Source organism: Euleptes europaea, chromosome 9, assembly GCF_029931775.1.
Source record: "Euleptes europaea isolate rEulEur1 chromosome 9, rEulEur1.hap1, whole genome shotgun sequence".
NCBI lineage: Eukaryota > Metazoa > Chordata > Lepidosauria > Squamata > Sphaerodactylidae > Euleptes > Euleptes europaea.
Genome location: NC_079320.1, coordinates 5,542,270 through 5,558,264, shown reverse-complemented (window position 1 = coordinate 5,558,264; position 15,995 = coordinate 5,542,270). Strand labels below are relative to the sequence as shown.

At 47.0% G+C, this 15,995-nt stretch overlaps 1 protein-coding gene across 1 annotated transcript; it reads right to left on the bottom strand.

Moving 5' to 3' along the window:
* Positions 1 to 1,034: 1,034 nt before the first annotated feature.
* MAVS (mitochondrial antiviral signaling protein) lies at positions 1,035 to 13,473 on the bottom strand. The gene is made up of 6 exons (XM_056855774.1): positions 13,357 to 13,473; positions 10,423 to 10,594; positions 8,919 to 9,184; positions 7,538 to 7,754; positions 4,119 to 4,408; positions 1,035 to 1,736 (listed from the first exon to the last, which is right to left on the bottom strand). Exons 1-6 carry the CDS (start codon positions 13,471 to 13,473, stop codon positions 1,035 to 1,037), a joined length of 1,764 nt encoding a protein of 587 aa, XP_056711752.1.
* Positions 13,474 to 15,995: the final 2,522 nt, after the last annotated feature.

Here is a 15,995-nt window from a genome sequence, read left to right as displayed (position 1 = left end):
CGAGTCTGTGGCACATATTTAAGTGGAATACCCAGACAAGATGCCAATCCTGAGTCAATAACATCCAGAGCTAATTTGAGTGCTCCTAACAATAAACACGGCCATCATTTCAACTGGTTTCAGAAAACTAGGGCTGGGAGAAAGGCTACAAATCTCCAGAGTGCCAGCGTTGTTTTGTTCTTTTTATGATTAAAAAAGAAAATGCAAAATCTAACAAGGTGGGACTGATATTTTCAAGCTTCCCCACAAGGCAAATGGGCAAGCTGGGATTCTACTAGGTCAAAACACCATTGGAGTGCAGAAAAAATAGATTTCAAAGAAGCCATCGCTCCCTAATCAATTAGCTTTACAAGAGATGGCTTGTATTGTAGACCAGCAGAAATTTTGGTTGGTTGATCGGAACTAATGTCTGTCATTGCTCACCGGCGCTTCATTAGTGGAGAAGACCAGGGGCTTCAGGAAGTTAGCCTACGGCATGCTGTGAGTGCTATCTGTTCCCAGCATTTGAAAACCAAAGGTATCATGCCTCTGAATTTACCACGGAAGGCTGTTAAGCTCCACCAGGAGCAGCAGAACTGGTTTCGGCACAAACTGCCCAAAAGCAATACATTGGGTTGGATCCCATGGACCAGTTCCCCTAACGGTGGACTCTTCCACTGGATAAAAGTGCCACTTATCTTGCAGAAAATCTGTCCGTCACGGGCTTCGATCAAACATGGCACATACTGTCAGATATAAACTACCGCCACTACAATAAGGAGTCTTAAAAGATCTTCAAGGATGGATCTAAGCAAAAAGGCAACGGGGGAGGTGTCAAAACCATCACGCAACATCTTGGGAGGAAGCGTATTCAAGGAAACAAACATCGTTTCATTATTGGTTCTTGTAGGTTCTCGTTTCATTACTTTTCCCCCCTATGAAGCTTCGCACTTACAGGAAGGTAACATTTTATAACAAGCAGGAGACTTGATTTCTCTCTCTTAGTTGGCCAGATACAGCATTCTCTAACAGTCTTCATTCCCCACCACCAGCTCCTATTTCTTCACCTGTTTATACACTACCAAAGCCACCAGAGAAATCAGAGCGAAACCAACGGCAAGCAGTACGGAACCACTCATGTGTGAAGAGGCGGTATCACTGACACTTTCATTCTGAAGGGAATTTCTTTGACTATCATTGCGAACAGGGGGGGAGCTGGCATTTTTGATCAGCTGATCCCCGGCGACAGAGTCCAAAGAGTCACCTGGAGATTGGCTAGCGTTCCCAAGTGCTGGACGAGTTATCTGTGGCGCTCCAGCGAGATCAGCGCTGGGAGACTCCCGTACATGAACTGTGTGGGTTCTGATGGAATCCTCATCCGAGTGGTTGATGTTCGTTCCCGTTGACAGATTTCTCCCGGACTCTTCAGAGTGACTACTCCAAGTGGAAGCGCTCAGCATTAAGGGGTCACTTTTCTCAGAGTATTCGTCACTCATGCGAAGCCTATCTGACGTTCCAGAATATACTCTGCCTGGGTTAATCGACAGCCGGTCAAGAGGTCCCCCTGTGACTTCCTCTGAAGAGAGAACACCAGGCTTGAACAGTGAGATGTCCTCCTCTTCTCGGTTACTGTAGAAGATACGAGCATCTCTGGAAGGGCCACCGGCATTATTCCTCTTCTCCCTTGAATTTGTAGGACTATCTGTAACAGATGAGGGCGAAGCTATGGTAGCTCTTAGAGATGCGTCCCCTGTTATCTGTGGGAAGAAAACACATTCATTCATCTTTTCAAACAGGTAAGAGAAACTCATCTCTTCATTCTTATTCTCATCTCTCCCATTGTCCTGCACTCAACTGGCATTTCTTCCACAAAGCGCTTCCCAGGCCACAGGTATACCCGCAGCTGGAGGAGCTGTGTTTTACAGCAGGGTTGTCAAATGTACAGCCCACAGGCTGGATCCGATCCCCTGAGAGCTTTTATTTGGCCCATAAGCCCGCTGAGGCAGGCACCCCCAAGTCCCAATCTGGCCAGGCAAGCCCACTGCAGGTTCACCAACCTAGGCAGCCACCCCCACTCTCTGGGCTGGGTAGCCTGCTGTGGGGTCACCAGCCAAGGGAAGAGCCCCCCCCCCCCCCCCGGCTCCTGATCTGGACTGGCTAGTGGCCCGACCAATATTTATGTCATATCTGGCCCTTGTAACAAATGAGTTCGACACAGCTGTTTTAGAGTACTTATACTTTTTGCCTTTGTCAGGATTCAAGGTGGGTAACAAGAATATAAAAAAACCACCTATCAAAATCATTGAAACAAGCAATGAACACAGATAGTTAAAACAAAAAAACAAAGAAGCCAGAGCTCACTAAAACTACCCCATAAGCTAACAGAAAGGGGTAATTTCCACCAGTACCCTCTTCCTGATGCAGACCCCAGTTGCGCCTCACTCCCATTCCTGAGGGGTTCCCCTCACCAGCAAAACACTTCCAGGGAGATCAGAGGGGCTGCAACCGAGAGAGGAAGGTAGGGAAGTTCAGTTCCAAGAAGAGATGTGCCTTCCATGAGTGGAACATTTTGATCCCACTGGAAAAATCTGGATCCAACCCCATTAACCTTGACTGCTAGAAAATCCCGTCCTGGGGAACAGAAACACTGCGCCGGTTTACAGGGATGTTTGAACCCCAGGTCTTTTGCTTGCCGCAGTCAATGATTCTTCTTCTTAAAATTTGTTTTTTTCTATTTATAAGCTGGCAAATAAATATGTTTCTGTACAACCCCAGTTCAATGCCTACTATTTGGTGTATGTGTAATTGAATAGAAAACAACTTTGTAGATATACCAGACTGTTGTACTTTGTACACTGCAAGTAATAAACACTATGCACTAAATGATTTCCCATACTTTTTAATTTAAGTTTGAAGGCCTACTGTGACTTTCTGCCTACTGTGACTTCAGAAGCTTCACAAATTCTGCACTTCTAAAGCTGGAATGCCCTTACCTGAATGGCCCTGGCTGGCTGGATCTCATCAGGTCCTGAAAGCTAAGAAGGGTCAGCCCTGGTTAGTCCTTGGATGGGAGACCACCAAGAAAGCTATGCAGAGGCAGGTGATAGCACAACCATCGCTGCTCATCTTTTATTTATTTTTGATTTTCTTTAATCACCAGTCACCCAAAGCGTCTTGCAGCGACTTACAACATTAAAAAAGCATAAATGAGTTAAAAACTACATAAAAAACAAGTGACATATTACCATTAAAATATTAAACTATTAAAATATCCTACAAACAAAACACCCCAAACATGTGGCTTACACTCCAAGAGCTAACCTAAACAATTTGGCCTTGCATGCCCTGTGGAAGGTAAACAAGTCCCGCAGGGTTTTTTGCCAATTATTTCCATTCTTTGCTTTTTGTACTCATGATTTTGTAGTTTCATTTACATGGTATATGCATGAGTTGCAGGTTTTGTATGCAATTGATACATATGACGTAAATCACGTATACATACATACACACACACACACACACACATTGTTTGGCTGTCAAGTCACAGCTGACTTATGGCGACCCTGTAGGGTTTTCAAGGCAAGAGACGTTCAGAGGTGATTTGCCTTTACCTGCCTCTGTATCACGACCCCAGTATTTCTTGGAGGTCTTCCATCCAAATACTAGTCAGGGGCGAGGCTGAGAGTGTGTGACTGGTCCAACATTACCCAGCAAGTTTCCACAGCGCAAGTGGGGATACGAACCTGGGTTTCCCAGACCCTGGTCCAACACCTTAGCTGCTACACCACACTGGCTCTCACATAAGCAGAGGCCAGATGGCCATCTGTCAGCACTGCTGATTCTATGACCTTGGGCAGGTCATGAGAGGGAGGGCATCTTGGCCATCTTCTGGGCATGGAGTAGGAGTCACTGGGTGCGGGCTGGAGGTAGTTGTGAATTCCATGCATTGTGCAGAGGGTTGGACTAGATGACCCTGGTGGTCCCTTCCAACTCTATGATTCTATGTGTAATACTGATTTATTGATGCACAAATACCACTGAAACATTTTACGGGAAAACCTTGAAACCCTACAGGGTCACTGTGAGTCAGCTGTGACTTGACCACACTTTCCACCACTGAAGCTGACACAGCAACTTACCCGCTCAGAGGTGGTCCACAAATTGGTCTTCGCCAGCTCTCTCTCCTGAACAGGTGCTTTAAGATCCTCAGAATACCCATCGCTCAGAATGGAAGAAACCGCTACAGGTGAGCTGGGAGGAATCACATCAGTGGAGGAAGAACCAGCGAAGTTGAAAGGTGGAGAAGAAAATCTGCCAACAGGAACAGTGTTGGGGATCTGATCAACATGTTCCTTTATCGATGATCTTGGTGGGAACGGACTACTCTCGGAGAAAGATCGGCCAAGCGAAGAAGCAGTTTGTGGAGTTTCTGGAACAAAGAGACATGCACACAAACAACACGTGTTATGGAGGACACCCTTCAGGGTGTATGCTGCAATTCTGAAGAAGCTTAACCCTATAGAATGTGGTTATCGAAAAGTGAAAGAAACATAGGGCTACACCAATTAATGTGCCAGCAAACCAAAAAAAGGAAAAAAGATGCCAAGTAATAAGTGACAGCTGTATTGTCTTGTGAAGCCCCTACGCGTTTCGCTACATCAGCTTCATCAGGGGGATTAGAGTTCCTTTATACTAACCCTCTCCACAGCAATTAAGTGTAGGGGCTTGACACATGAACACATGAAGCTGCTTTAAACTGAATCTGAATCAGACCCATGGTCCATCGAAGCCAGTATAGTCTACTCAGACCGGCAGCAGCTCCCCAGGGTCTCAGGCAGAGGTCTTTCACATCACCTACTTGCCTAGTCCCTTTAACTGGATGCCCAGGATTGAAACTGGGACCTTCTGCATGCCAAGCAGATGCTCTACCACTGAGCCAAGCCCCCTCCCCTCCAAGACAATAAAGCTGTCAACCATTACTTGGCATCTTTTTTTCCTTTTTGGGGGAATGTGATGCCAAACACAGAGGCCAGCTTCCTGAGAGCTTCTAAAGTAAAAAAATAATATATATGAGCATATTTCCAGGCCTTATGGATCCAAAATATCCTAGAAAGCATGCAGGAAAATCCTTCTACAATCTCATGAGTCGGAGGGGTGGCAGACCAAGACCTCCAATTTAGAGGTAGGGTTTTGGTGGCCCAAAATTTTTGTTTGTTTATTTTTAAAATATTATTAGACACCTTTCTCCCTTTCGGAACATAAGGCAGCTTACAAGATCAACATACTATATAAATACATATTTACAATATATTTTGCATGATTCTGCAGCAAAGAACGAATTAAGGATTTTCTTGCAGCAGAATGTCAACATTTTTAGCACAGAGAATGCAGCTCTAAATTTTAAAGAGAGCTAGTGCGGTGTAGTGGTTAAGAGCGGTGGACTCTGATCTGAACAGGGTTTGATTCCCCACTCCTCCACGTGAGCGGCGGACGCAAGTCTGGTGAACCAGGTTAATTCTCCACTCCTCCACATGAAGCCAGCTGGGTGACCTTGGGCTAGTCACAGCTCTCTCAGCCCCTACCTTTCTCTACCACCTACCTCACAGGGTTTCTGTTGTGGGGAGTGGGAGGGAAGGTTATTGTAAGTCAGTTTGATTCTCCCCTAAGTGGTAGAGAAAGTCGGCATATAAAACCAACTCTTCTTCTTAAAAAAAATACCTACAAGGTATCTTTAGCTCACTAGCCATGGGTGTATTCCTTGATTTTAACTTATTTCCAGTATTAAGAACCCACTTGGCCTTTCGAACCATCACTTATAACCCCCGCAAAAAAGATACAGTAGCTGATAACATTTCATAAAATTTGAGTTCAGTATCACCTTAAAGATCAACAAGATTTCCAGGATATAAGCTTTCAAACGTTGTGCTGTGTGTTAAGTGCCGTCAAGTCGCTTCCGACTCATGGCGACCCTATGAATGAAAGTCCTCCAAAATGTCCTATCTTTGACTATAAAAAGTTAACACTCCTTTTTGTCAGATACCAAAGACAGCTTTGACTCTTGAAAGCTTGTACCCTGGAAATCATAGGTCGTTTAGGTGTTGTGTTAGCTTGTTGTCTTGAGGACCCTAAGTGAGGTAGAAAGGGGACACACCAAAGTTTTGAATGAATGAATAAATAAATGCATTAGAATGTCTTTTAATGTATTATGTGGAAGCCAGGAGGACTTGTTCCTTTCGGTCTCAAGCGGGGCTGACAGGTTAAGTAGGTAGGAAACTGGTTGAGAAAGGGAGTTATGAAGCCCCCCCCCCCACTTAAAGCAACTGCCTCAGATGGATTCACCGCAGCAACCCTGCCCTCAAAATAGGGGCCTTAACATAGAAGATCCTGCTTCACCTCCTACTGAATTTCATGAAATGGGAATCTGAAACTAGGCCTCTCCAGTAGTAGAAAAGAGCAAGAGTCCAGTAGCACCTTAAAGACTAACAAAAATATTTTCTGGCAGGGTATGAGCTTTCGTGAGCCACAGCTCACTTCTTCAGATACTTTCGTGAGCTGTGGCTCACGAAAGCTCATACCCTGCCAAAAATATTTTTGTTAGTCTTTAAGGTGCTATTGGACTCTTGCTCTTTTCTACTACTGCAGACAGACTAACATGGCTACCCACTGTGAATAGGCCTCTCCAGAAGATCTTAAAAAGCAGGCTGGGTTATTATGTGGGAATGGGCCCTGAGAAATAGAAAGGGTCCCTATAGACAAGGTAGCCCCAACATATGATGCCACCCAGGTTCTTCATAGAGTATCTTGGCTTTGTCCCCTCCCTAAGCAAGTTGGGCCTTTAACTGAATGTCTACTGGACGACTCTTACCCTTCGTGTCTAGGACAACGGTATTTCCCTTGGAACCAGCCATACAGCCTTCGGAGAGTTGACCCACACTAGGAGGAGTTTCACAACACAGACTGTGATCTTGAGATACTTCTTCTGAACATATTGATGAAGAGTCTTGCTCGGAGCAGCTGGCTGCTGTTGATTCACCAGGGATGGAAGGCGATAGAGTCTTGCCTTTTCTCTGGAGGTCCGCAAATGCACTGCCTTTTGGGATAGCGTCGTTGGTCATTTCTCTGACATCCATTGTCCTGCTGTTAACCTGCTGGCTGTGTCCATCACCTTTCTTCTGGAGCAAGGGAAGGGTGCTGACGTTACTGCTACTGTCCTGTTGACTCTGAGCACCTTTCTGCTTTTCATCAACTTGCATTCTCATGAGGAGCGGTTTGTTGTTTGCTGGGTTGTCTAACAGATCTTCTTGACCCCACAAGGGTTGGACCCTCTGTTCCTCACGCTGTGCCCCAACTTGACCTCTTGGAGCCAATGGGGAGCAGTCAGAAGACAAATAGGAATCCTCCTCAGGCTGGTTTCTGGAAGATGTAAGGCCAGAAGAGGTGGCCGGTTCTGGGGCTGAGGATACACTGCTGTCAACTGATCGACTCATGTTTCCAAAGTACCCGTTTTTCACACAAACAGGACGTTGCTGGAAACCATCCCAGTTCCGTACCAAATTACCTGCATCAGATTCGGAGGATACGGGTTCAGTGCTTTGCCTGTCCTCCTCGGACACCTCTCTGAGATGCTCGTGGTGTCGAACCAGAGCCGCTGGAGAGGCAACCTGGACATCGGTCAGATTCTCACGTTGCACAGCTAAGCTGGCGTTGGATTCTGCTGCATTTCTGTTGTGTTGGCCCGGAGTGGAAATCTTTTGCTTGATGTCCTTCCCGAGTGCCTGAAAAAATCAAAGAAATAGTGACTAAGAAAGGGCAATAGAGTCGCCTCCCCCCATGTAACCCGGACAGAGCCTTCTCAGATGGCAAAGGAGAAGTAAATAGAGAAATGTATTAAGGGCAATGTTAAATATATTTTTTAAAAATTGGCATTCACTGTAGGTAACTGCAAAATTATCTGTAGGTAACTGCAAAAAGTAATTACAGTATCTGCCTCAAAGACAAAGATACTGGAGTTAAAGTTGGTGTCCTGAATACAATCCTCTGTTATTAATTTAAAGCAGACCTGATTTGCCGCATGTGTTTTCAAGAGGGATGTGAACAACTCCACACCTTTCACAATGGATTACCACTCTTCAGCACACAATCATGAAGTTTGTATGCATGGAAGGTCAAACGACAAATGAAGAATGCCTGCCCTGATGAACTTTCTAGCTCAGTACTTTTTATCCTGACTTAGTAGCATCTTTCCAGGGTCTCAGGGAAAGAAAGATCTTCCCCAATACTAGCTGACCAAAGATACCAATAAACAATGGGGTTGAACCTGGGAATTTGTATATGCAGAGTACCCGTTCTACCATTGAACCGTAGCTGCACCCCTTTCATAAGAACATAAGAAAGGCTATACTAGATCAGACCAATGTCCATCAAGTCATAGAATCATAGAGTTGGAAGGGACCACCAGGGTCATCTAGTCCAACCCCCTGCACACTGCAGGAAATTCACAACTACCTCCCCCACACACACCCAGTGACCCCTACTCTATGCCCAGAAGATAGCCAAGATGCCCTCCACCTCATGATCTGCCTAAGGGCATAGAAGTCCAGTAGTCTGTTTACACAGTGGCCTACCAGAATCAAAACAGCTTACAATCACCTTCCCTTCTCCTGCCCACAACAGACACCCTGTGAGGTAGGTGGGGCTGAAAGAGTGTGACTATCCCAAAGTAACCCAGCTGCCTTCACGTGTAGGAGTAAGGAAACCAACCCCAGTTCACCAGATTAGCCTCTGCCGCTCATGTGGAGGAGTGGGGAATCAAACCCGGTTCTCCAGATCAGACTCCACTGCTCCAAACCACCGCTCTTAACCACTACACCACGCTGGCTGAACCTTGTTTTCAGCGCCAAGTTCTCCCAGCACCCAAAGCCGAAGGAAGAGAGACAAACCTTTCCTTCTATAGCTGTCTTGTCGTTCCAGGATGGACACTTGGTTTCTTGAACCGGAGCCCTGTAATCTACCACGTCTTGGAGGGAGGCTGAGGGTTCTGGTGTCAAGGCATTTGTGGCCTTGGGAGGCTGGTCTCCGGTTGGCCTTGACTGGCTTCGTGGAAGAGAAAGTGGGGAGTTGTCCGAAGGGGGCGCGTTGGCACCCTGAGGAACAGCTACTGGTGCAACAGCTGAGGGAGAACTTGCCGGGGGTCTCCTCTGAGAGGCTGCAAGGAGGAGATGAACAAGCTTGTGAGGTGGCCAATTTCTGAAAGAGGGAGGTGTTGCAGGACTTCCCCGCTGACCCACGAGCGCCATTTTTTTTCAGGTCCTCTGACAGTCTATCAACTCTTATTTTTGTTCTCCAATATTTGGTGTATGGTTTTGTAGCAGCGATAAGTTATAAGCACACCGACTTTATTTGTTTCTATTTGTCTAATATAAAGGTTGGGGTATGTGAAGCAGGATTTCACTGGGTGCATCAACAGAGGCATGCATGACATCCAAATCACAAGATGTTATAGTTCCGCTGTACACTCCATTGGTCAGGCTACAACTGGAGTCCTGTGTGCAGTTCTGGAGGCCTCCTTTCAAAAAGGATGTGGACAGAATGGAGCAGGTGGAGAGGAGAGTGAGGAGGATGATCTGGGGCCTGGAGACCAAGCCCTATGAGGAAAGGCTGAGGGAGCTGGGAATGTTTAGTCTGGAGGAGGCTGAGGGGGGACAGGATTGCTCTCCTGAAGCATTTGAAGGGCTGTCACTTAGAGGAGGGCAAAGAGCTGTTCCTGTTGGCAGCAGAGGGAAGAACTCACAATAATGGGTTTAAATTGTGGGCGGAAAGGTACCGGCTGGATATTTGGGGAAATGTTTTTAACAGTAATAGTTGTTTGACAGTGGAATCGACTACCTAGGGAGGTGGTGAGCTCCCCCTTCCTGGAAGTCTTTAAGAAGAGGCTGGACAAGCACTTGTCAGGGATGCTCCAGGTTGATCCTGAATTTAAGCAGGGGGTTGGATGGGATGGCTTGTATGATCCCTTCCAAATCTATGTTTCTGTCGGAGCATCACATTGGGTGTACATTTGGATCATTAAACAAAGCATGGAAAAATGTGGTCCTGAAGTTGCCCTTGCCCCAATTAACATGGGGATGTCTTGGCAGAGGAACCCACCATTTTGAGCTGGGCCCACAAGCTCACAAGTTATCCTAACCCAATCAGAAATGATGTTCTGTGTTCCCTGCAGCCAGCTCCAGACAACTTGGCCGCCATGTCAAATTTCCCAGACACTTGTCAAAGGAATCCCCCTAGGTTGAGCACATTACAGAAGCTGAACCCACAAGTAACCCCCAAAGCACATGGCACAGCAGCTGGCGCCCGGGCAGCTGCTGGTTTACATGCCTGGCTCGAAAATCAAGTGGTTCAGAAGCAAGAGCAGCTGTATTTTTAAGAGATGGAAAAGCAACTTACGTAGTAGATGAGCCTCGTAAACCTCTTGGATGCTGTCAGCCAGGTCGGAATTGGTCTCCCTGAGAGCAGATATCAGCTGTGTCACCCACCCGCGTCTGCACCACAGGCGGTTGAAAAATTCAATCAGGGACGAAATGTTCCCGTTCCTGTCTGTTTCCCTTAAGATCTCTTGCTGTAGGAAAGAGAAACAGGAAATGCAAGTTCAGGAACAAACCACATAAAGAGCATCACCACGTACAGCTTTGAGATGGATCCCCAGCAAACTTGGCATGCAGATGGTCAGAAACGGCTTACGGATCAACCCGCTAGGTCGGGCTCCCCAACCGTTTTCAGCCTGTGGGCACCTTTGGAATTTTGACACCAGAGGTGGGCACAACCTCAAAATGGCTGCTGCAGCTTGCCTTCAGTCGCACCGCCAAGATCCTGGTTGGCCACTGTGTAAACAACTACTGGACTCGATGGGCCTTAGTCTGATCCAGCATGGCCTTTCATATGTTTTATGTTCTTATCAGCTTGGCATGCAGAAGGTGCCAGGTTCAGTCCCTGGCATCTCCAGTTAAAATATCAAGTAGTAGGTGATGTGAAAAATCTTTCTCTGCCTGAGACCCTGGAAAGCCACTGCCAGTCTGAGTAGAGAATACTGACTTTGATGGACCAAGGGTCAGATTCAGTATAAGGCAGCTTCATGTGTTCAACAAAGACACTCCCCCAAAATCACCACCATCAGTAAGAAAGGGCCTTCAGATAAATGACAGTTAGCTACATTCGTACCAATGAATCGCTATGGCAAGGCTCTGGGCAGATACGTTGCCATCCCAATAGCCCAGATTAGCCTGATCTCGTCAGAGTTTGGAAGCTAAGCAGGGCTGGTACTTGGATAGGAGACCACTGAGGAAGGCTGGGGCTGCTATGCAGAGGCAGGCAATGGCAAGCCACCTCTGATCAGCTCTTGTCTTGAAAAGAAGAAGAGTTGGTTTTGATATGCCGACTTCCTCTACTTTTTAAGGAGAAGCAAACTGGCTTACAATAGCCTTCCTTTCCTCCCCACCACAGACACCCTGCGAGGGAGGGGGGGACTGAGAGAGCTCTAAGAGAGCTGTGACTAGCCCAAGGTCACCCAGCAGGCTTCCTGTGGAGGAGTGGGGAAACCAGATTAGAGTCCTCCGCTCATGTGGAGGAGTGGGAAATCAAACCTGGTTTTCCAGATTAGAGTCCACCACTCTTTAACCACTACACCACACTGGCTCTCTGCCCTACAGGGTTGCCATAGGTCTGCTGCAACTTGATGGCACGCAATTATTATACCCTGACCTGGATGGTTCAGGCGAGTCTGATCTTATCAGATCTGGGAAGCTAAGCAGGGTCAGCCCTGGTTAGTACTTGGATGGGAGACCACCATGGAAGCCCAGGTTTGCTACCCAGAGGCAGGCAATGGCAAACCACCTCTACTTATCTCTTGAAACCCTGGAGAGCCGCTGCCAGTCTGAGTAGACAATACTGACTTTGATGGACCAAGGGTCTGATTCAGTGTAAGGCAGCTTCATGTGTTCAATTTACCAGAAGTCCTACAGTGTGATTGTAGTTTTGGTGTTGTTTTTTTAATGGATTTTACATTATGTGTTTCAGTTATGTTGTAAGATGTCTTGAACTCCATATGGAAGAAAAGAAGCTAATAAGGATTTTAAATAAGCAAATAAATTATGATCCAAAGCAATTCTGCGGGTGGTCTGAAAATGTTGTCAGGCAATGAGGGAAGGACCAGCAGTGAAGCAGGCAGAATAGAATCCTAGAGTTGGAAGGTGCCACCAGTGTCATCTAGTCCAACCCCCCCCCCCCGGCACAATGCAGGAAATTCACAACTACCTTCCCCCCCCCACACCCAGTGACCCCCCTACTCCATGCCCAGAAGATGGCCAAGATGCCCTCCCTCACCTGAACTGCCCAAGGTCATATAATCAGCATTGCTGACAGATGGCCATCTAGCCTCTGCTTAAAAACCTCCAGGGAAGGAGAGCTCACCACCTCCCGAGGAAGCCTGTTCCACTGAGGAGCCGCTCTAACTGTCAGAAAGTTCTTCCTAATGTCTAGATGGAAACTCTTCTGATTTAATTTTAACCCGTTGGTTCTGGTCCGACCTTTTGGGGCAACGGAAAACAACTCGGCACCATCCTCTATAGGACACCCCTTCAAGTACTTGAAGATGGTTATCATATCCCCTCTCAGTCTTCTCCTCTTCAGGCTAAACATACCCAGCTCCTTCAACCTTTCTTCTTAGGACTTGGTCTCCAGACCCCTCACCATCTTTGTTGCCCTCCTCTGGACAGAATAGGCCTTCCTCAACCTCCAGATATACTATTCTATTGCAACTGCAGCTCCTGGGATTTCACCAAGCATTGCCCACATACATCACAATCTTAAGGACTATAAACTTTTCAAAAAGAGCCATAATTTTTAAGAAGCTGAGTTGTGCTCTAAATCCAATACCCTGGTTGAAGAAGGAAGAGTTGGTTTTTATATGCTGACCTTCTTTACCACTTAAGGAAGAGTCAAACCGGCTTACAATCTCCTTCCCTTCCTCTCCCCACAACAGACACCTTGAGATTTAGTGGGGCTGAGAGAGCTCGAAGAGATCTGTGACTGGCCCAGGGTCACCCACCTGGCTTCATGTGTAGGGGTGGAGAAACGAACCCGGTTCCCCAGATTAGCCTCCGCTGCTCATGTGGAGGAGTGGGGAATCAAACCCGGTTCTCCAGATCAGAGTCCATCTCTCCAAACCACCGCTTTTAACCACTTCGCCACACTGGCTGGTTGATGCTTTTTGTATACAGGTTTAGAGCCACAGCCCACCCACCACCCCGTTCACACCGTCATGGGCAGCATTCCCACCCCAGATCTAGGACATGGGCAAGGAAGGAATAATCTCTGAAAAATTACCCTATCCGCAGCGGTGAGGCACGGCAGATGAAGCAGCATCTGGTTCAGACGCAGGTCTTGGAACTTGGCATAGTTTCCCTGAATGTACTCTTTCACCTTATCCTCGACAAACCCCATCTTTGCTCAGCACCTAGGGGAGAGAAAAGTGCAAAGAAAGCCCCCATTAGGGTTTCATGCTAACACCAGAGGTCTCCTTTGCATGGTCCAGGAACACCGTTTCAAGCCAACGAGGGAAAAAAATTAAGCAGCTACTCCAGTGGCACCCTGCAGATAAGCCAGGAGAGGCAGCCAGGATTCAAGCGAAAAAGCAAGGTAATTCTGCACCGGACCTCAGGAACTTCCAGCACCTGCCCATCCCTGCAGCAGCTTATAAGGGTGGAGGGAGGCAGCCAGGAAAGAAGAAGAGTTGGTTTTTATTCTCCGATCCCTAGAAGATATAAGCACAGATGCTTATTTTGCAGTTTTCAAAACTATGAATTTGTGTCTGCAGAAATAGCATGCCTCTTCTCCACAGCAAAAATGTTATAAAATAAACACATAGAGCTGAGAAAAAGGAAAGAAAATACCAAGACCACGGTTACACAGCCCGGATAACCCACAAGAACCAATGAACTCTGACCGTGAAAGCCTTCGACAATATTTTGAACGCCTCTATGGGAAAGGCAGCCATGAAGCAGCTAGGAGAGATTCTTAAGCGTAAGGATGTGTTGATGACAACCAAGATCAAGTTAATTCATGCCATAGTATTCCGCTACTATGCATGGGTGTGAAAGTTGGACAATGAAGAAACCTGACAGGATGAAAGCTGATTAATTTGAAATGTGTTGGAGGAGAGTTTTACTGATATTATGGAGACACCAAAAAAGACAAATCAGTGGGTTGTAGATCAAATCAAGCCTGAACTCTCCCTAAAAGCTAACAAAGCTGAGGTGACTGTACTTTGGTCACATTATGGGAAGAGAGTCATTGGAAAAGACAGTCATGCTAAGAAAAGTTGAGGGCAGCAGGAAATGAGGAAGACCCAAGAAGAGATGGATTGACTCTATAAAGAAAGCCACAGCCCTCAATTTGCAAGACCTGAGCAAGGCTGTTAAGGATAGGTTGTTTTGGGGGATATTGATTTAGAGGGTCCACAAGTTGGAAGTGACTTGACAGCGCTTAACACACACACAGCTCATGAAAGCTCATACCCTGCCCAAAATGTTGTCAGTCTTTAAGATGCTACTGGACTCTTGCTCTTTTCCACTACTATTGACAGATGAACACAGCAACTTGGGGCACTTTTACGGTATTTTTAGTCCATCTTTCCTCACTTGTGCTCAAGGTGGATTACACATATTACACTTTGAGTTTGGGGTTTTAATTCATAAAAGGTAAAGGTCCCCTGTGCAAGCACCGGCTCAGTCCTGACCCATGGGATGACGTCACATCCCGACGTTTTCAAGGCAGACTTTTGTTTACGGGGTGGTTTGCCAGTGCCTTTAATTCATAGGGTCGCCGTAAATCGGAAGCGACTTGATGGCATTTAACACGTACACCCAAAACCGAATGCATGGATTTACATTAATGTGCGATTTGCCTTGAGCCTCAGGGAGCAAGAAGGCCTATAAATATGGCTAACAAATACATACATTTCTCTTGCATATAGTTTTCCTTGCGTTCTCAACAGATGGCCTGGGAAGGATCCTCCTTCATGGAAGGCTTTCCTAGGGCCAGCCTTTCCGGAACGGAGAGCAACGCAAGCGACGGCTCTCCCAACAAGGAAACGACGCACAAAGCCGAACCGCGTTTTCTCTGTCTGCCGATTCATCAAATTTCTTCGAGATATTCGGAAGGAACTTATGCTTCGCAACGGCGCCTTGATCTCCTTTCTTAAGAATACCCCACTGAATTTAACTTTCTATCCAACCAGCTTCGGCTTCCCCTAAACTTTCAGTATTCTCTTCCCCCCCACCCCAAAATTTTAACAAGGAAATCGTTTACTGTGTAAATATTCGCAAAGGAAGCCAATAATAAGAGCGCCCTTCCTAACGTCTCCAAAGTCGGCCAAGCAAAGAGGATCTCTTCGGTTCTCATGCCGCTTTGAACAATGGCCAATCTGCAGGATCGTGCGGAACAGGGCCCGTGCTAAATAAACCGGGTTCCCCTTTCTATTCAAGAATGCCAAGAACACACAGAGATGACGAAATCGAAAGAACCTCAGTTGCACCCGAGTTCAAGAACCAAGCGGACAACTGCGCCTAATATGGAGCGGGTGATGCAAAGCGGGGGAATTCCTCCCCCAGCCGTCCAGCCGGCAGGGTGAACCAAAGGCCAGAGCCCGACACCTCCCTCCCGGAGAAAGCGCCTTTGGCACGCTCACCACTTTTACCTGCTCGCAAAGCGCCCAGAGCGGCAGAAAATCCGATTAGGGAGAAGAGAATTTGCAAAGCGAAGTTGCAAACTCAGCTCGCGGGGGAAGTTCCGGTGCGCGCGAGCTCCCAGGGAACGTTCTCAGCCCGCCCCCCTCTTCGCTGTGCCTGCTTCCCATTGGTTGCGTCTCTTCAGCTCCGGGAAGTACGAGGTATCCATACGGAACGTTGGGCTGCCAATCACCAGGATCGCAGGGCAGGGAGTGTGCTAAATTGGACTTCTTGCAG